Here is a 21,563-nt window from a genome sequence, read left to right on the forward strand (position 1 = left end):
TCGGGGAGTCGGGGGGGCAAGAGGGCTTGAGCTCCCTCTTGCCCCGATCGTGTCGGGGGTGCCAGGGACCACATGGAGTCACCCACCGTACCACCCGATTCGGGTAAGCGCAGGTATCGGTGGGTGGCTTATTTGCGGGGGGGGGTGCCTTATTTTACATTTTTTTCTAAAAAGGGGGGGCTGTCTTATTTGATGGCCCTGCCTTATCATCGGGGAAACACGGTAGAAAAAAAAAAAATGAACAGTTAAGTCCCAGTTTTTGCCGCTGAGACTCTGCCCTCTCACTGTAAAATTAGACTCTACTTAGTCTGTCTTTAAATTTAAAAAATGTGTGTTGTTTTAAAAAACAATTATGTTTTTAGATGTATCTAAATAAAAATAATAACCAAAAATTTATCTTTTTTTATGTCATCTTAGCATATTTTATGCTACAGAACGAATTATTTTTTTTAACATGTATTGTTATGGGAAAACGCGTTTCACACAACGAACGTTTCACATAACAAACTTGCTCCTGGAACGGATTAAGTTCGTTGTGTGAGGCACCACTGTAGTTTTCAAAGATAAAGAAGTTAGCATAATTCTACCCCTCCTCCAAGTGTTTTCTCAAACCTAGACCTAAAACAAGTGTAAATACCACCAAATAAATTTTCCATGTTATATACGTATAGCCATACTTACCTACAATATAAACTATACCCAGTACACATCTTCAAATCTGTGCATGCTGCTGGCATATATGCTTAAAGTATTGGCATTTCTAAAATTACTACTTATGTACATATACTGATTTAACAATGTAAATCGTATTTTTACATAGGTAAATGACATCCAACCCTTCTAAAATCACCTCCAATATGATTATTTTTAGTCCTTTAGTTAGCATGACATTCTAAGCAATCACATGAAACATGAGTGTCAGCAATAGAACAGTTTAACAGAAATACCTCATAGTAGTACTGAAAAGCTTGCGATTTATCACCTTCATTATCATACAATTCTCCAAGCTTTGCTAGTGCCCGTGAATCTGTGGGAACGACACTTATAAGCTGCATGAGCCACTCAATAGCTTGGTTTGGATCCTCCAGCATTTCATATCTAAAATATCTTCAGTTAAGAAAATTAAAACATGTACTAGTCACAACATATTTTGTGTATAAACAATTGTTTTATTATTTAGGCTTACATTCTTATGACAATTTATTCACGAGGCAGAATGTTTTTTACTAGTTCTTGAACAAAGAAAAGGCAAGAGAGATGTCCTCTCAACCAAACAGTATTTATTCTTTAAAATGCGTATCGTCCCAACAAGGATCCAGGTTTTGGCGTACAGATATGCCTTCTTCAGGGGACATTGACCTTCAGGTTGGCCAGCATGGCATCCCACTAACTTGTCTGTCACCCGAGTTTATAAATCTTCTTGCAACAACTCTAAATCAGATTGAGCTCTGGATGACGGCTTTTAAACTGCAATTAAATAAGGAAAAACCTAAATTCTTTTTGGCAATGCCCAATGATAAGCTCAAAGAAACTATGATACATGGGAATGGTTTGGACTATAATATAGAACAATCCATAAAAATACTGGGAGTAACGTTGGATAAACATCTTACACTGGAAAAACATACCCATTGATTAAGAAATGCTTTTCGGTGCTATGGAAGCTTCGTACCATTAAGAAGTATTTCGTTTGTTGGTGCAGTCTTCAATCTTAAGTATTCTTGACTACTGTATTGTATATGTGGGGGCTTATAAGAAAATTCTTAAAAAATTAAGAGTAGTCCAGAATACTGCTGTTCGCCTCATTTTTGGTTTAAAAAAAATGGGAGCATATCACTCCTTTCTATAAAATCTGCACTGGTTGCCGGTGGAGTCTAGAGTTTTGTTTAAGTTCTCATGCATTTGCTATAAAATAGTTTTCGGCATGGCACCAGGTTATTTGCTCCCTCACTTTTCTTTGAGTCACTCTAATAAAAATACACGGAGAGTGCATCTGTTCACATATCCTTCCATAAAATCTTGCCATTATAAGAAGTTCCTTGAGAGAACTTTCTCATTTCAGGCTGCCAAACTGAATACATGGCTCAGAAAAATGATGCTAGAAGCTTCTTCTTATTTAGATTTTAGAAAATTGCAAAAGACACAACTATTCGATAGGTTGGTATCTTAATGCACTCTGTTTCAAATTTTAATATGTCTTCTTTTTAACTTTATGTATTTTATTCACATGGTCTATATTTTACCTTGGTTTATTTTATCAGAGTTCTATGTATTGCCTTCTTTGTTGTGAGCCACTTAGAACCTCCTCGGTATGGCGGCATATAAATAAATTATTATTATTATTATTAATCCTTGAAAGGTGATTTTAGAAGACTTAGATGTTATTTACTTTGAAAGGATTGATAAAGCCATGCTGACCAGCCTGAAGGTCAATGTCCCCTGAAGAAGGCATATCTGTACACCGAAATCTGGATCCTTGTTGGGACGATAAGCATTTTAAAGAATAAATGTTGTTTAGTTGAACAGTCCTAACATCACATATTCCTCCTCCCGCCACACTGAAACTACCTGACCTAATCTTTACCTAACCTACTCTTTACCTGACGCACCTGACCTACTCTTTACCTCTCTAGAAATAACCAATCATCTTCCATTGTAACCCACCGTTTATAAATCTTTTGTAATCCACCTTGAACCGCAAGGTATTGGCGGAATAGAAATCTCTAATGTAATATAAAGAATATCTCTCTTGCCTTTTCTTTGTTCTATTAATACAGCAAGACAAGATTTTCTCTTTCTTTGTTTGGTTTTACTAGTTCTTGTCAGATGAATCCGATTAATTTCTTTGACTGGGTGACAGACAGATGGACTGAGAGAGCATGCTAGATGTAGTATACTTACATTTTAGAAAAGCCTTTCACATAGTTCTACATAGGCAACATTTAAAGCTGAGTGCTTTTGGTATGGACCCTAAAGTGACTGACAGGGTTAGAAAGTAGTTGAGTGGAAAGCAACAGAGGGTGGTAAAAGGAGTTCACTTTGAGGAAAAGGATGTTGGACACAACATTTTTTATTAGTGATATTGCAGATGGGTTGTCTCATCAGGTTGGTCTCTTTGCGTATGTGGTTAATATGAGGAGGAATCTAGTGAAGCTTGAAAAATGATCTAGGACGGGAGAGCCGCAAACTGGAAATGTTCCTGAAGAACATGAAACCTCAGATATTTTCTGTGACACAGAAAGATGGGAATATGCAGATATACTTCTGTCAGATCCAGAGAGGCAAGAAACCCCTGGGGCCACTGCCGCAATGACCAAACAGGCTGTTCCATTTGTAAATGCGGGATTCTTAGAAACGCACTGATGGCCTTGAGATCTAAGATGGGCCTCCAGTTCTCTGTGCCTTTCTTGGGCATAATGATGTATCTGGAGTATCTGTCTGAGCCCAATTCGTCATCAGGGACAGGTTCTATGGCCTGAATATCTAAGAGCCTTTGAAGTGTGGCTCAGATCTTAGCCTCTTTCTGGCCATCTGGCTGGAGAATCGAAGAATAAATCTGTAGGACAGCGGAAAAACTCGAACTCGTGAACCACTCAGATGATGTCCAGCACCCATTGGTCTGAGATTTGTTCCTAATCACTCTGAATGCTGACAGCCTCCCTCCAATGTGTGGAGGTGCGGCCGTCAACTTGCCATCATTGGGACTTTTGGAGGATGGATTGATATCAGACCCTGAGGGCTGCTGGTGTCTGGGATTGTTAAATCACTGTCTGTAACCCTAGAAGAAACTCTGGGTGGAGGAACTTGGGCTGTACTGGCAAGAATGGCGGGAGGGTTGAAAACTATATCTACTCTTTCCTGGGGGTCTGAATGGTCTGCTCTCTGGCAGAGATTTAGGGCGGTGATTCGTTACACTGGCCATGAGATCATCTTCTAGGCCCTCACCAGAAAGTAACTGCCCCTTAAAAGGCAGTTTGCTTAAGGTTGCCTTGGATGCTGAGACGCTAGCTCACTGCCTGATCTACAGCATTCTGCGTTATCTTGCTCATGACCCTGATAAGGTCATATAAAGCATCTGCCACGTAATCCTCCCATTCTACCACCAGGTGAGGGCACACGTTCTCCACAAAGAGTTCCCATCTCAATCTGGGGTGACAGGCCCATGCAGCAAATGAAGCTGCTGCCACCGCTTTGATTCCCAGAGCTAGAGCTTCAAATTGTCTCTTCAAAACCATGTCAACCTTGTGATCCTCTGCTTCTTTCAGCATAACTCCTACCTCACTCAGGAGAGCCATGCACTTGGTGACCTGAGCCACCGCAGAGTCTACCTTTGGCTTATTAAACAGCTGCTAGAACTCTGGTGCTATTGGGTAGAGTCTGGACATGGCTTTTGTAATCCTCAAGAATCCTTCCAGAGTTTCCCACTGCTCAGCAACTAGGGCAGTAATGTCCAGATGTACTGGAAAAAAGGAGGTCTAAGCATTTGTGCCACTCAAGATTGTGCACTGGGAAATCGAGGGCTGCACCTCCAGCTTCAACTCCTTAATAGCATCCATTATAAAATGGTGGACAGAGACCAACGAATCAATAGACAGCGAATCAAAGGAATAGCCAATGAATCAAAGGATTGCTGGACCCAAACAGGGAACCGGATTCTTCCAGGACTTTCTCTGAGCTATGAGATAAGAGAGACATGGAGTTTTATCTCCAATCCTGCCAGTCCAGCTCTGAGTGATCGCTGGAGCTGGGGGCTGGCTTGCTTATCTGAGGAGAAATCACAGGAAGCAAAATCACTCCCTGGACTAAAGGTGGTGTGTTCTCAGGCTGCGCCACATATTCTGGCTCCATTAAAAATGCTTTCCACATGAGATTTACAAATTCTGGGGAGAAGCCTTATGCAGAGGAGTTACACGAACCCTGTAGAAGCTCCGGGTAGGCTTCATGGGTTCCACAGACTCCATGCATCTGTGCTTCATGCCTTCGCAAAATTTGGCCTCCAGATGAGACTTTCTGCCTATTTTCCATACCCACAGTGCTTCTCCAGCCCTGGAGGACAAGGATGGGGCTAAACTTGAGGTTTCTGCTCCTACCTTGCACCCTCTGTGGCATGAGGTACATGGACACTCCGCCATGAATCTGGTACAAACCTAACATAAAATAGTGCCAAGACACCCTGAGAAATCTACCCCTGTCAATTTTTGTAAAATATGTAGGGGTTTTGAGGCAGATAGAGGCTTCAGAAAAAAAGATAGTTTAAAATACAAGATGGCCTCAACCAGAAAAATTGTGCCAAAAACAGCCCATGGAGACATTTTTGAAAAATAAAAGACACTGAAATAGGTGGTTTTTAGAGGTGGAGGATCTGAACCCTGACCCCAGAAACCTTTACAAATTAGGCTTTTGGACCCTCAACCTACCCCCCCCCCCCCCCCCGATTTTCCCATAGGAAATAATTACATTACATTACATTAGTGATTTCTATTCCGCTTGTGCCTTGCGGTTCTAAGCGGATTACAAGTTAGAAGACTGGACATTTCCAGTAGCATTGCAGTACATATAATCAAGAATGCGTTAAGTTACAATTGTTGTTCTGGACTTTTCCAGGATAGATTGGTAGAAGATAGTAGATAGTGATAGGTTGTTTAGACTTAACAATTCTTTGAAAGTGCCTACTTGTCAGCTTTTCTTGCAGGTGGAAGAGGAAGAGATGCCACCAAACCAGGAAATCTTCGGGCTGCCAGTTAGACTGACCCTGTCCAAGACCTCTCACAAGGAACCTCGATGCATGCAAAACACACAGCCAGCTTCCTGATACACCGAGGGTTCTAAGAGTGCCCACAGCCTGCGCACAAGCCAATTAAAAACTCAGAAGGGGAGCTGGCTCCCAGGAGAACAGACCCCAAGCCCTGATGTAGCACACAGCAAGCTGGTTCTACAGGTCCACCCAATGGTTTACCCTGAGAGCTGTAGTCCAGCTCCATGGAGCTTGTGTTCTTTCCCAGATAGAGAATCCCCAAATTTAGGTTCTCAAGCTACCAAAGCCTCAGAATAAACAAACTTATAACCGAAAATAAGAAAAACTAAGTAGAACAGATCAGAAACACTTCTGCACAGTTCGCTTGCAGAAGGAAAAACTGAAGGGGGCAATATACTCCACTGACAATATGGGAGGTGCTGAAAGTTGTGAGTGACACTTCTGCAATACACGATTCATGGGAATGGATTAAGCACCTAACGTAATGACTCCTGAGAAGATATAACAGAAATAAGAATATGCTGCATGCTTGTCCTGGGATAATATCACTGGTATGTTATTAATGTCTGCTAGATATTTTAATTTTTGGATCATATCATCCTTTTGTTCTAAAGAATTGAATTTTAGCTCTAAATTTCTCTAATTATGGCTTATAATTAAATCAGGTTTTTCAATTGTTTATATCTATTAATGTTTATCTGTTAATTATTTTCATTAGAGTTTCATATAGATACATTAAACCAGTGTTTTTGGGGGGAGGCTTATAGAAGTAGGGGGACAATGTATTTTTATGATTTTATTGTGAAGAGTAATAAATCATTCTCTGGCCCTAGGGAACCCTCTTCCCCTTTTCCAGGCTTCTCTGGCCTTGGAGAAACTTTCTTCCTCTCTAGACTCCTCTGGCTTCAAACAGGGAGCACCTCTGCTCTTTCCCCACTAGCCTTCATGTGGCTCAAGCCTTCCTACCTCTCTTGTTTGTACAGCAATTTTTTTTTGTTTGAAATAATTTTTATTAAACAGAAAGTAGAGAACCGGGACAGCAAACAGCAATGTACAAACAAGCAGTAGTGCACAAAACTCCGGGCAGAGGCAAGAACACAGAAAGGAAAACAAATCAGGTAGAGAGAGGGTGGCCAAAACCGAAGCCCCGACACACCCCTACGGAAACCATGGCCCCACAACTCCAGATACAATGCAGGTAAACAGTAATCAAGCGAGGAACAAACAGTTCAATATTCCCTAATTTTATAACGAGGAAGAAAAATTCCCCCAGACAAACCATCCCACCCACGCACACACACCCAAACACACCCATACAAGCGACCCCCATTCACCCCCCAAAAACCCATCCCCCCTCCCCTCCACCTCCCGGAGTGATTGGGTGCATTTGTACAGCAATTGAATTGCTTTTCTCTGGCAGCTTGCCCTGCTGCTGGGGAGCACTGCTGCTTACTCAGCTCCTTCCTAAGTCAGCCTCAGCTCCTCTGCTCTGAGCTAAAGTGATCAATGCATTCTGATATGTAGTTCACCCAGACATAAACCTCTATTTTACCTTTTTAAAGAGCTAAGATGGGTTAATATTTCATTGTGATTAATTTTCTTTACTACAGCAACAAACAACGTTTGTTCGATTGTCATAATATATAATGTTAAGTAAAAGTAAGGTCTGGGATACAATATTCACTTTCATTAAAACAATCAGCATGGTCTTGCCTACACTCTATGAAAAATATCTTTGTGCAATCTCCTTTGATTCTAACATCAGTAATGGACTTCATAACCATCATAATGTGCTTGAACAGGATACAGAGTTGCTAACTGGTAGAGAACTTGCGCATTGTTTCGAAGGATGGCATGTAGTTTCAGAAAAAAATCCAGAGCCTCTTCTAGTCTGCCTAATTTCTTATATGTTAAACCTAAGGGAAAGAAAGAAAAAATATGAAAATAACACTAACAGAGAAATGTTCTGCTTATATAAAAAGGCCAACATAAGCAATAAAAATTCATGGTTTTCTAATATTCAGTTGTCTGAGCATCCAGAATAATTTGGAGAGAGGGACTCAACTTTCCTATACTTGGAACTTGGCAAAATTTCTAATAGAATGATATCTACGAACTTCGGTGAATTAAAAAACATATCAGATCTTGTGTTTAAAAAGTGCAGGATTCTGAACCACACTTTTTAACTTACAAAAACTCCACTTGTGCAAAATTTTAGATTAGCCCCTACCATGATTGCACAATATACTTGTGGCTTCACTGTTCCTTATATATTGCTTATATCACCCCACTCTTGCACATCTAGAATAGGGGAAGATGGTTCACACCATCAACACAAAGACAAGTCGTGAAGCCAACAATATTTTCCCTAATTCCAACCCTGAATGTGCCTTTTTACATTTTAATGCAGTTTTGTCCATGTAACACTATAGGAATCATTAAGAAATGAAGAATTGAACTCATAATAAAGGAGATGTTCTTCTAAATATTATAAATACTTCTGTAATTATCTCATAATAAAATCCATTACAGGAAAATATTGCTATGCTAAGAGTTTTTAGGAATAAAATTAAATTTCAAGCACTACCATATCAGGACATTCTAAACTTCCTTTAACCACTTCTGAAAAGCAAGTACATCCAACACTGCACAGCATTACAAAAGGAGAATCATACATAGTAAAACCCAGTTTATGCCTGTGACATCTGCATAAAAGAAGTTTGTTGCTTTGCCTTTTAAGTCATTGAACTAAAGGAGGTATGTGATCCAAACCCTTAAACTGTTGACTGGCACAAATAATTTGCTGAGATAGGCACAGAAAGCCTTGGGAAACATGGCAGTTGCAGATACTACAGTACTTACATTCTCAAAAGGATTTCTCTTGCTGCTGCCTCCCTTGGTCAAGCTGTAGGACACACTGACTGATTTAAAGATATCAGTTGTCTCAATATGTCTTAAATGTACTCAAGGCATTCATTCTTTTTTTTTTTTTTCATGCTTTTTGTTCTTGGCCAAAAATAAAAAATTTCAAAACTTTCTGGCATTCATTAATCAACTATATGGAAAAACTGCTGGATTGTTTAATACTTTTATCCCATACAGGTTTTCTTTTAGACAAGCAATAAACCTTTAAAATACAGATTTTGAGGCTAAACTATTCCATTTTTCGAAAATTGTCTATTTGTACGTCTAAGTGTTTGATCGTCCAGACTGCCACGATGTCTATCTTTATATCACATTCTCGACCAAAAATTTGTCCAAGTCCCAAATGCCCAGAACAAGACCATTTAGGCATGGGAGGGGCCATCTTGTAATGGACTGGCCATCCAGACATGGCAACAGTACACTGGGGCACCTTATATGGCACTACTGTGAACTTCACAAAAAGGGTGTCACATAAACATCTCAACAGAATTCCCTTATAAGTTATGGTGAGCCCCCCAAAACCTACCTGTCTACAACCCCAATAGCCCTTATGGCTGCAGATGGCACATATATAGAAGTCTGGGTTTTTTTTTTGGTGGGCTCACATTTTCCACCATGAATGTAATGGTTAGAGTGGCTTATGGGACTGGGTCCTCCTTTCTATGATTCACTAGCTCCTCCCCCCGACTACTTAAGCTCCTCTGTGCAACTCTACTAGGCTTCCCTATGGCAGGTGCTGATGTTCCGAAGGCAGGTATGTAAGTTTTTATTCTGAACTTTGTGGGGGGTGTAACGGGATTAGTGAACATGGGGCTCTTTACTTTGTCTCTGCAGTGGTTATCTGGTCACTTTCGATACCTTTTGGGCACTTATACCTGTCTTTACATCATCTAATTCACAATGTATAAGTTTTGCCTAGGCAGTCTGTTAAATATTCGATTATCGTTGCAGGACGACTAAGTCTAGGTCAGCCCATATCCTGCCCTAACTATTCCTCCCAAAACGCCCCTTTCAGCTCTGGGCGCACAGCGGATTCAGAGGCCTAAAATGGCCCTGGATACGTTCAAAAAGCCATTTAGATTATCGGCACTTGGATGACCTGTCTTTTAATCGTCCAAGTGCCAACTTGGGTGGGTTTTTAGATGTATTTAATGTTTTAATAGACATGCCTTTATATTGGGCTTGGCGCAATCGATTCCCATGAGTTAATACTGTTGGAACAGAGACATGCCAGAACCACTTTTAAGCGGAAAAAAACATTTTTTGTAATATTGGGAGTCATATATACAAACACTGGCCCCTAGAGAACAAAGTCTAATCCTTAACTCCTTTTGTTAAATAGTACTGGGTAGGTGGGCTCCTATATATACCCCTTTTTTTTTTTAACCCTGGTGGTCTAGCAGTGAAACAGGGCAGGAGCGATTTTTCTTCACTTCTGCCTCGTGCAGAGCCGCATTCAGAAATGGCTGCGCAAGTTCCTGGGTCAGTCTCATGAGTTCTCACAATCTTTCGAAACTCCTTTTATGTCTTTTGGTTCAAACCCCTTACCATTTCCGTTGCCTTTCTCTAGACCGTTTCAAGTCTTCTTATATTCTTTGCCATATATGTCCTCCACAACTGAACACAATACTCCAAGTGGGGCATCAACACCTTCTTTCTTCTGCTAGTTATGCCTCTCTCAATACAGCCTAGCATCCTTCTGGCTACAGCCACTGCCTTGTCACACTGCTTCATCGCCTTCAGATCATCAGACACTATCACCCCAAGGTCCCTCTCTCCATCTGTGCATATCAGCCTCTGGCCTCCCAACACATACATCTGCTTCAGATTTCTACTCCCCAAATGCATCACTCTGCACTTCTTTGCACTGAATTTTAGTAAGTACATGCTTATGCTGAGAGTTGATGTAAGACGCTCTTGACAGGCAATTTGGTGGTTTCTGATACCAATAACGTGCGTAACTGAGATGGACTATCTGACGATCCCACCAAGCAGAAGTTATGAAGGGCCACCTTTGGTGGCACAAACCCCATAACATTTTTGTCACTTTCCTGTGGATCACTTCAAGTCTTTTTATATCCTTGACCAGATACAGCCTCCAAAACTAAACACAATATTCTAAGTGGGGCCTCAGCAATGACCTGTATAGCGGCATTAACACTTCCTTTCTTCTGCTCATTACACCTCTCGCTATACAGCCTAGCATCTTCCCGGCTACAGCCACTGCCTTGTCACACTGCTTCATCACCTTCAGATCCTCAGACAGTATCACCCCAAGGTCCCTCTCCCCATCTGAACATATCAGCCTCTCGCTTCCCAGCACATACATCCCCCTCAGATTTCTACTCCCCAAATGCATCACTCTGCACTTCTTTGCACTGAATTTTAGTAAGTACATGCTTATGCTGAGACGACGTAAGAGGCTCTTGACAGGCAATTTGGTGGTTTCTGATGCCAATAAAGTGCATAGCAGAGATGGACTATCTGACGATCCCCCCGAGCAGAAGTTATGAGGGGCCACCTTTGGTGGTACAAATTCAGCTTTCCTTCTACTAATAGATTGTCAGCTATGCTCTTTTGGAGTCAGCCATAAGCTCACTCCCCTGCTTTAACTGGGGAGCTGGCTGGGACTTTTGTGTATCAGTGCCCAAGAAAAAGATCTTGGTGTCATTGTAGACAATAACCTGAAACCTTCCACCCAATGTGCGGCAGCGGCCAAAAAAGCAAACAATATCCTATAATGCCTCTGTATCGCTCCATGATGCAACCTCACCTTGAGTATTGTGTTCAATTCTGGTCACTTTATCTCAAAAAAGTTACAGCTCAACTAGAAAAGGTTGAAAAAAGAGCAACTAAGATGATAAAGGTGATGGAACTCCTCTTGTTTAAGGAAAGACTAAATAAGTGGCTCTTCAGCTTGGAAAAGACACAGCTGAAGGGAGATAGAACTGAAATCTACAAAATCCTTAGTGGTATAGAACAGGTACAAGTGAATCGTTATTTTTACACCATCAAAAATTACAAAGACTAGGGAACACTTGAACTTACAGGAAACCAATAGGAGGAAATATTTTTCACTCAGAGAATAATTAAAATCTGGAACTCATTGCCAAAGGATGTGGTAACAGTGATTAACGTAGATGGGTTTAAAAAAGATTTGGACTTAGACAAGTTCCTGGATGAAAAGTCCACAGTCTGCTATTAAGACAAGCATGAGGGAAGCCACTGCCCGCCCTAGGATCAGTAATCTGGATTGGCCACTGTGGAAACAGGATACTGGGCTAGAAGAATCATTGGTCTGACCCAGTATGGCTAGTCTTATTTTGAATATTTACACTCAAGGGGAGAAGTTATCAACATGGACCATCATTAAGACATGTTATTTTACTGTTAACCCAGTTACTAGTAACTAAGGCCCTCTTTTACTAAGGTGCGCTAATCGATTTAGTGTGCTAAACACTAACGCGTGCATGTTAGTCTATAGGCGCGTGCTAATTGGTTAGCGCACCTTAGTAAAAGAGGGGGTAAGCCTCAATGCATAAAATGGAACCTGTTTAAAATAACTCATCTTAATGGGAGCCCACGTTGATAATTATCCTCCCAATTTGGACAAAGTAAAACTGTGCCCCAGTGCTGTCTCTCTATGTCTCAATAAAATTTGACTACATTATGACTAATCTATTAATTTCACCATGATAATTTGTTTAGGTGGATACACCTTTTAAAATATTGACCTCTAGATGTTTAGCTTTAAATCTTGACAGCAATATTTCTATCTGGCTCATATGAAACTAATGAAAGCTCATCCATCACAAGTTAAATCTGATTTGCCACTGAGTCTTTTTTTTTAAACTCCCTATGCGCTTTATTTAGGCTTCCCTGCTGCAATGTGCTTCTGGAGGGTAACATTTAATTTCTGGAGTTTCTGGAGAACAGTTTTTCTACAGAACAGTTCTTTATTTATAGCAATTTGGAAGCTTAACTTAGTACCCTGAATAATTATTTTGCTTACCAATGTTGTATAGTGCTTCAGTGCAGGAGGAATCATTCCTTAAAGCTTCTCTATAAAACTCTGCTGCTTTTTCAAAGTCTCCAGATGAAAACACAGTATTTCCTTTATTTGTAAGGGCAGAGGGATTATATCTATCAGAAGCCACAGCTAAATCTGCATAGTTGTCTGCTTGGGTATGTTCATTCTCCTGTATAATTACAAAAAGTAAAAAATATTATATTTCTGATAATAATTGTGTATGCAAATAGCAGAGCTATCAGAATGCTCTCGTTTTATAATGCAATTGGGTTTTGCTAGGAGTAAAGCCAAGAGTGTCAAGCTCTGTTTGGAATTTCTTTATGTTTGAATGTTTCATTTATAATATTACTATTATATAATTTTGTCAAATTTTTAAGGATTTATTTCTATTGTTTCTGATTTTCCAGACTGCAATGCTAAGGAATAAATGGTCAGTAAGAGAGATAAAGAGGAAGGGATTCAGAGCGGAAGGCATATTTTAAAGTGTCATAGATATTTACCTGAAGTGTTTAGTGAACGTGTTCAGACCCCCTAATTGTAAATCTGAATTTCATGTTATTTAAAGTCAGTGTTTCTCAGGAGTGAAAGTTGTTCATATACATGCCACTGTATGAAAATAATTAAAGGGCAATTCTATAAATTGGTGCCCCAATGCCATGCACTTAGCACCCATTCTATAACGCCAACTTGGCCTCCAAGATTCCGTTACAGAATACTATCATAAGGTTGGCATTGGTGCGCCCATATGTAGGCATGCCTTATGTCATGTCAATGGCATACATACACTAGTGTGCCTAGGGTGCACCAAGTGGTACATGTAGCTCCAACTCATGGTCTAAAACAGCTGGCTGAAATGCTCTTCAAATCCTCTAATGCCTTAATTTCAATTTTGCCCACTTAATATAGTAACTGCAAATAATCTCTTAAGTGTGTTACTCAGGTGTCTTATTTATGGAATTTGCTTCTGTTGACAAGCCAGTGTGTTTTTATATCCTTGAAGTGTTTTAGAATCAATATTAGTATTAATTTTTAATGTTTAATATCCAGCCTGAACAAGGTGGTCAAAACGGTTTACAAAATTAGTAGTATGTGTAAGCTTGAAATCTTTTGGTGGTCCTCAGAGCTTTCTCGTATTCACATTCAGCCCTTTACATGAAGAAGATTGGAGACCACTGTCTTAACTGAGGCGTGCCCATGGCCATGCCCTGCCCACACGTACGAGACTCCTTGCAGTCAGCTGCTATGGCATTTAGCTGCTATCTTATAGAACAGCACCTAGTGCACATATGCACCTGTCAATCTGATGGTGCCTTTGACATGCATATATGATACCTACCTTTAGTGTCGTGGATGCATACAACACAAGCACGACAGCTGAGCCCATATAAATAAACCGAAAAGTCCTTTGCAGCAGAGCCAGACCATTTTTGGTTTTATTTTAATGGGCTCAACTATTGTGCTGTGTTGTGAGCTCACACAAGGAATAAAACAAGGGAAACAAACCCACAAACTCAAATACTCAAAATAAAGAGTGGATTGTCCTAATAAGACTGGTGAACACAAGCTATTGCAAAAATGTCCTTTTATTCATCCAGTGGTTCAAATGACTTTATTCATCCAATAACTCAATGACTTGACATGAGATTCTCGGCGAGAATTCTCGGCGAGAGGGAGAATTAGAAGGGCTTGAGCATGCGCAGATGCATGCTCAAAGCCAGCAGAGACAAGGAAGAAGATCTTCAAGCGGCACCGGCTCTTGTGGGCTGCGTGCCGGTGCCAAAGGGGGGATGAGTTAAAGTTGGTCGTGCGGGGGTTCCTGTTCTCGCAAGGGGGGGTGCCGATTCGAGCGGGAGGGGGCCCTTAGCGAGCGGGGGGAGCGATGCCGGTTATCGGGGGGTGCTCATAAATCGAGTCAACACTCGGTTTGCGAGACACGTTTTGCGAGTCTTGCAAAACACTCACAAACCGGGTTACTCGCAAACCGAGGTTTGACTGTACTAGTGTTGCTGGATTCCTCTGCAACCTTTGACATTGTGGATCATAATATCATGGTTACAAGACTAGCAGAAACAGGTATCTGTTGAGTGCACTTCAAATTCTACTGCTTACTTTACAAGGCTCTCAACGGAGAAAGCCCAACCTACTGGAATAACCGACTAAATCAAACCTCCTCAACCAGACACAGAAGATCCCACTCACTATTCACTCACCCATCATCCAAAGATGTCAAACGAAAAAAACTTTATGATAACCTAATAGCCTCCAAAGCAGCTAAACTGGACAGACAAATCACCACTCTGTTATCTTCGACTACAGACTACAAAGCCTTCAGGAGAGATATTAAAAGCATACTCTTCAAAAAACACATAAAACCTATCCAGCACAACCAATCCCAACCCAATATCCAACACTCTATTTACCCTTAGATCTCTCTAATACTCTTTTATCTACCAAACGTTATCTAAAACCCATAATTTCACCCTATTCTTATCTCCTAAAGACCTCCACTTCCCTTTGGTAACTCTTTACCCAACATATATTACCTTAAAAATTATATGTCATCGCTTATTCTATTCCTTCAAATTTTGAATGTAATTTTTGTTTTAGTTTGGATGTAATCCGCCTTGAACCGCAAGGTAATGGCGGAATAGAAATCACTAATGTAATGTATCTGTGGCAGTATTTACATGGGTCAAATCCTATTTGTCAGACAGACAACAATCAGTTCTGTTCAGCAATGGCACATCATTACCTTGAGCACTGAACTTAAATAAAATAGGAGATAGTATAGACCCCTGTGTCCCATTTTATTTAATATCTACCTTAAGTCTCTGGCTGAGCTGCTTTGGTCAATGGACACAAAACTCTATATCTTTGCCAATGATGTGCAACTACTTATACCCATTGAACCAAACCTACCTTCAACTTTGAGTAAACTGACTGCCTGTCTATCCGCAACTCAAGAATGGGCGGGCAAACAAACTGCAACTTACAAATGGGCAAACAACAATCTCTGCCTGAACCCAATCAAAACAGAGATTCCTAAAACAAATGGGAAAATATCTGACTTGAAACTATTTTTGGGGAAGAATGAACTCCCTCTAAAATCACAGATCAGGAATCTTGGGATACTGCTAGAATCACTCACTCTGATCCCATAAGTTCAAATAACCTTTAAAAATTGTCTCTAACATCTTCATCTGCTGCAAAATCTCTCTCCATATATTGAAAAGACAAGCTTGACCACAGTGGTCCATGCCATGACAACATCACAACCAAACTACAGCATAAAATCTGTTTTATTACTTGGGATCTAGCTAGGTACTTGGAACCTTGGTTGGCCACTGTTGAAAACAGGATACTGCGCTTGATGGACTTTCATTCTGTCCCAGTGTAGTGGTTCTTATGCTCTAGAACAAAAGTGAGAAAAGGTGGTGATCTCATGGCAGCCATTTAGCTAGTGACTCTGCACGGGACACAAGCGAAGGAAGATCACTCCTGCCCTGGTTCACCGCTGGACTACCAGGAATTTGAAAGATGCACTGGGAAGGCAGGAAAGAGGTTAAAGTTCTTAGAGTCAACTGGGCAGGAGGCATCTCTGCTGTCCAGGCCCACCACTAAACCACCAGGTCTTATGGTAGGCTCAGTGGAGGCTTGCAAGGCATCGGAAGGGGAGGTGGGGGACAGGGTACAGAGCCTGGCAGGGTGGCTGGGTGAGAGCCTGGCAGGCACTTGAATATTAACTCCCCCATAGTTCACTTGAGGATTTTCACTTTCTGTTTAGGCTTCACCACAGTACAGCTGTTAAATGACTGTGTGACATGATTCCCTAAGCTGGCACCTCTCCTCATCTCTGCCCCCCCCCCGCCTCTTCCCATTCCTCCCCTCCACATTTGCGCCCCTCCCGTCCCTTCCCCCATACCTCTAGTTGAAGTTGTTCGTGGCATTGCCCGGATATAAATTCCCTTGGGTTTTGGATTACATTTAATAATAATAATAATAATAATAACAGTACTTGAGGAACATTCACTTGAGGATTAATATCACACAAATTTTCAGTTTTCAGTTTCTGTTCCACACCACACCACACCACACCACACCTTATATACTGTTGATTGTGACAACATTCTGACTGTGTGACATCATTCCCCATTGGTCAAAGCAATATCTATCTTTTTCAGTGATTCTTTACACTCCCACAGTATTTTTTCCCAGATAGTAATTGATATGTATACCAAGTTTGGTTGAAATCTGTCCATGTGTTTCGAAGTTATGCTGGAACATAGATACATACATCTGAATTTATATTTATATTTTTATATATATATACATACTAGTTTTATAGCCCGTTACATTAACGGGTGCTAGAATATATGTGTGTGTGTCTGTCTTTATTTCTTTCTCTCTCTGTCTCCTTAGCCTCTTTTTATCTGTCATCACCCCTTCCGTGCTCCCCCTGTCCATTCTCCCTTCCTTTTACCTCCCCTGTGTCCACCACCACCCCTTCACTGCTTCCCTTATCCAGCAGCAGCCCTTCTCCCTTTGTTTTACCTCCCCCTGTCCATCATCCCCTCTTTCCTGCTCCCCCTGTCCAGGAGTAGGTCTCCCTTCCTTTTTTTCCCCCCCCTGTCCATCAGCACCTCTTCCCCTGTCCAGTAGCACCTCTTTCCTGCTCCCCCTGTTCAGCAGTAGGCCTCCCTTCCATATATTTTTTTTGATGGCTTTAATAAACATCAATAAAGATCTGGTATACAAGAAATAAAATTATTATTATTATTCTCAAAGGAGGAAAAAGACTCAGATTCCCGTATGCCGCCAGTAAATTACTTGCAGGCTATACTGGAAAGGGATACCACCTCACTGGCTCAAAAAACCTCCTTGTTGTACATTCAGTATCCAAGCATACCCATGTTATCTCAAATTCTCCACTGCACTCATAATATAAAAGTGTTTGCAAAACTTCACACATCCAAATTCTAGCATAGATATGCGTTATAGCTAGATATGCTTTAGAAGAAGAACTTATCTTTTTTGAGTTCACTGTGTCTGTTGCTAAGTCTCTGCTTTTGCGTAGGCTGCATCAGGGCAAGGGACCCAAATACACAGTTGGTGACCAACTTCACGCTCACTCTCAGCGGCAAAGATAGCCGCGGGTCAGGGCAGCCTCACTTTGATCCAGTGTCAGAGGATTTATTTACTACCTGAGTGCTTTAGCTGTGCTGCCTTGAAGGAAGGCCAAGGCAGCCGCTGCCAGCGTTGCTCTGTGAAGGCCTCCTCCTGGCAGCTGCCGCCGCGCATGCCTGAAATCGACTCCTGGCAGCCGCCACTCCGGCCTGAAACCGACACCGTGGCCTGCAGGCGCCGACAGCGGTCTCGAAAGCGGAAGCGTCAGCGCTGAATAGCTGAAAGAGCACGCGGAGGGATTCCCATCTGCCGGTGCCCGGCGCGGAGCAGAATGTGGGACCCGGAGGAGTTCACCCAGCACTGGCAAGCAGAGTTAGCGGGCGAGGAGGTTCCTCCGATGCAGCTGCTCTCCGTCCTGGTCCTGCGTCCCGGAGTCCTGGTGTAGTAAGCACGTATGCGCACTTTTGCTGGCACAGCGCAACAGAACAGGGATCAGGGAAGCACACGGTGAGAGTGCGCATGCGCGCTTAGCGTTTTATTATTTTATATATATATATATATATATACATATATTTCTATACATGTCTTTGAAAATTCTATCTCTCTCACATCTTTCACAGAGTAACCCCCCCCCCAATCCCAGAGGTTACATTACATGGATTGAGATTTCAATAAGAAATTACCCCCCCTACACCTTTAAGCTGCGATAAGAGGTTTCTAACGCAGCCTGGAGTGCTAAATGCTCAGACGCTCATAGGAATCTTATGAGCGTTGGAGCTTTTAGCACTCTGGGCCGCAACAGAAACATGTACCGCGGCTTAGTAAAAGGGGGAGGGGGCGGTAAATAAGTAGTTTGCCATGTTGCTAAAACAAAGTAATGATACTGCTTTGCCTATTTATAATGAATGTTATCTTTTATGACTATGATTCATCATTACTTTAAAATGTATGGGCATACCTATAACCCAACAATAAAACAAAATAAATGTCCTATGAGAACTGATGCACACATCTTAGTCTAAAATGTAAATTATAACATGCTAAGGTTATGATTTACAGCTTTAAAAATATCTACAAACACTTACCAAGAAATAAAGGAATGAAAGATTTGTTGCAGCTGCACTCTTTACTCTGCTGTCCTTTTTCTCAAACATTTTCAGAGTCTCTACAGCCTAGAAGCAATTCATGTGCACTTAGTTCACTTATAATAAGCTGTGCTTATAAGAAGCTGAAAATTTATCTCATAAGATAGACAACATACAATGTGTTATTTGTAATCTATAAGAAACAATTGCAGTTAGAACAAATGCTCTTCAATGTTGAGTACCAGTCTCTCTGTTAAAGATGAACCACTATATTTTCAATTATACTTTGTATTGTGGGAAATTTTTTAAAAATAGTTACACAACTTTATACAGTAAATTGTTTAATACAAAGAACATATTTAATTTCTCATCACTAATATTCATGCCAGAATACTGTCATAATAGGAAACACAACAAACTTGTTTTATTAGCAAAAAAATAATCTCCCCCACCAAATAAATACCAAGATGTATAAGATTTAGAACTACAAGAAATTTAGGGCTTCTTTTACAAAGCAACAGTAGAGATTCCTGGTATGGCATACCATGAAGCCCACAGAAATTGAATGGGCTTTCGTCACAATTGCAGTGCGAGAATCACTACCAGAAGCAGCTCTTAGTCCATTAAGAATCATAATGGTGTTCATGCAAAAGCAATCTAGGGATTCCAACTCACACAAAGAATCAAGAGCTTGGAGGTGCCATTACTGTATTGAATTGAATAGCAAAGAACCCACTAAGAAAAAAGTTTTAAGTTTCAAGTTTAATCATGGATCTCCTTTGGCTTTTCCCCTTCTTTTGTGAGAAATTTTATCACTGAACAGTGCTCTAAATCTACTCTAATCCGGGATTTATGGGTCGTGCTATGCCTATATAGGTTCAAGGTGACTTACAAAAACAGAATATGGAGAATTGATTGGTGCAGTACAAGGAAGTTAGGTATACATTACAGCAGCGGTCTCAAACTCGCAGCCCATGAGGTGAATGCAACCCTCCAGGTGCTATTTTGAGGCCTGCAGCCTGGACGCAATGATCGAGTGCTCTCTTGCTGCAGTCAGTTGTTTTATTTAAAGTCGCAGCTAGCGGCTGATCCTCGTGCAATCCATGCCTACAACAGAGAGAAGGCTTCCGACGCAGGCACGGATCGCGTGAGGAGCCGCCACCCACGGTTTTGAACGGAACAACCGACTGAAGCAAGGGAGCCGGCCAGAAATGCTGTTGCTAAACATGGAAAGGAAGGTGGGAGGGAAATGCTGCTGCTGCTGCACAGGGAAGGGGGGGGAAGGAAGAGGGAAGAGAAATGCTGCTGCTGCACAGGGAAGGGGGAAGAGAAATGCTGCAGCTGCTGCTGCAGCAGCACAGAAAAGGGGAAAAGGGAAGGGAAATGCTGCTGCTACATAGGAAGGGGGGAAGGAAGAGGGAAAAGAAATGCTGCTGCTGTACAGGGAAGGGGAGGGAGAGGGAAGGGGAAAATAAATGCAGCTGATGCTGCACAGGGAAAGGGAGGGGGGAGGGAAGGGGGAAGAGAAATGCTGCTAGTGCACCCAACTGGGGAGAGACAGGAAAGGAGGGAGAAGGAAGACAAAGGAGAGGAATGGGAGATGCCAAATCCATGGGAGGGAGGGAAAGGAAAGGAGATACCAGACCATGGAGGGGAAGGGAGAGATGCCAAGGCATGGGGGGAAGGGAAGGAGACAGATGCCAGACCAGGGGAAAGGAAGGAAGGAAGAAGGGAGGAGGGAAAGGAAGGAGAGAGATGTTAGACCATAGAAATAGGGAGGGAAGGAAGGAGAGATAAGAAGGGAAGACATGGAAAAGCAGATTTTGAAAAGAAAGTAGAAAAATTGAATGTTAAGTTAATGCCAAAGATGGATGCAAGGCAGAAAGTGAAGACAGAGAGAAAAACAGTCAAAGAACAAGAAGGCCCTGGGAACATAATTAATAGCACAGAAAAATAAAGTCACCAGACAACAAAGGTAGGGAAAATTATTTTATTTTTAATATAGTGATTGAAATGTGTCAGGTTTGAGAAAGGAAAATGTTAAAGTTTAACTGTGAGGGCCGCAGAAAAAATAGGGTACTTGGGAGGGCCGCAGAAAAAAATAGTTAATGTCTTATTAAAGAAATGACAATTGCATGAGGTAAAACTCTTTATAGGAAAGATTTATAAACTATAAAGAGTTTTATCTCATGCAAAATTGTCATTTCTTTAATAAGACATTAACTATTTTTTCTGCGGCCCTCCAAGTACCCACAAATCCAAAATGTTGCCCTACAAAGGATTTGAGTTTGAGACCACTGCATTATAGGATGCTCTAGAGAAGCATTAGGCTAAGATCTTTGGGAACTGAAGAGATAGAGAAGACATATTGCGCAATTAAAGGGGAATTTGATAGGGCAGTATTCAAACTTTGCACCTTGTTATTTTTAATCTTATATGGACACACTCTGGCCTATATATATTGAGCAACACTCCTGCTTACATCCCTCCCAATTCAGATTCCGACACAGCACAGTACAGAGCTTCTCCTTCTAACCCTGATCACTAAAATCAAACAAGTTACTAAGCACAGGCCAGCAAGCAGTTGTTTTCCAGTTTGACATCTCCGTTGCCTTCGACTCAGTTGATCACCACCTCCTCCTAA

General features: G+C 41.4%; 1 protein-coding gene across 3 annotated transcripts in view; it reads right to left on the bottom strand.

Moving 5' to 3' along the window:
- IFT88 (intraflagellar transport 88) overlaps positions 1-21,563 on the bottom strand; it is a 219,164-nt gene that overhangs the window by 83,671 nt on the left and 113,930 nt on the right. For all 3 annotated transcript variants that reach the window (XM_033949812.1, XM_033949811.1, XM_033949814.1), the window contains 4 exons: positions 18,920-19,006; positions 12,693-12,879; positions 7,563-7,671; positions 948-1,098 (listed from right to left, as the gene is read on the bottom strand). In XM_033949812.1, coding sequence (XP_033805703.1) covers positions 948-1,098; positions 7,563-7,671; positions 12,693-12,879; positions 18,920-19,006 — 534 coding nt within the window. The remainder of the gene's footprint in view (positions 1-947; positions 1,099-7,562; positions 7,672-12,692; positions 12,880-18,919; positions 19,007-21,563) is intronic.

Source organism: Geotrypetes seraphini, chromosome 6, assembly GCF_902459505.1.
Source record: "Geotrypetes seraphini chromosome 6, aGeoSer1.1, whole genome shotgun sequence".
NCBI classification, from domain to species: domain Eukaryota; kingdom Metazoa; phylum Chordata; class Amphibia; order Gymnophiona; family Dermophiidae; genus Geotrypetes; species Geotrypetes seraphini.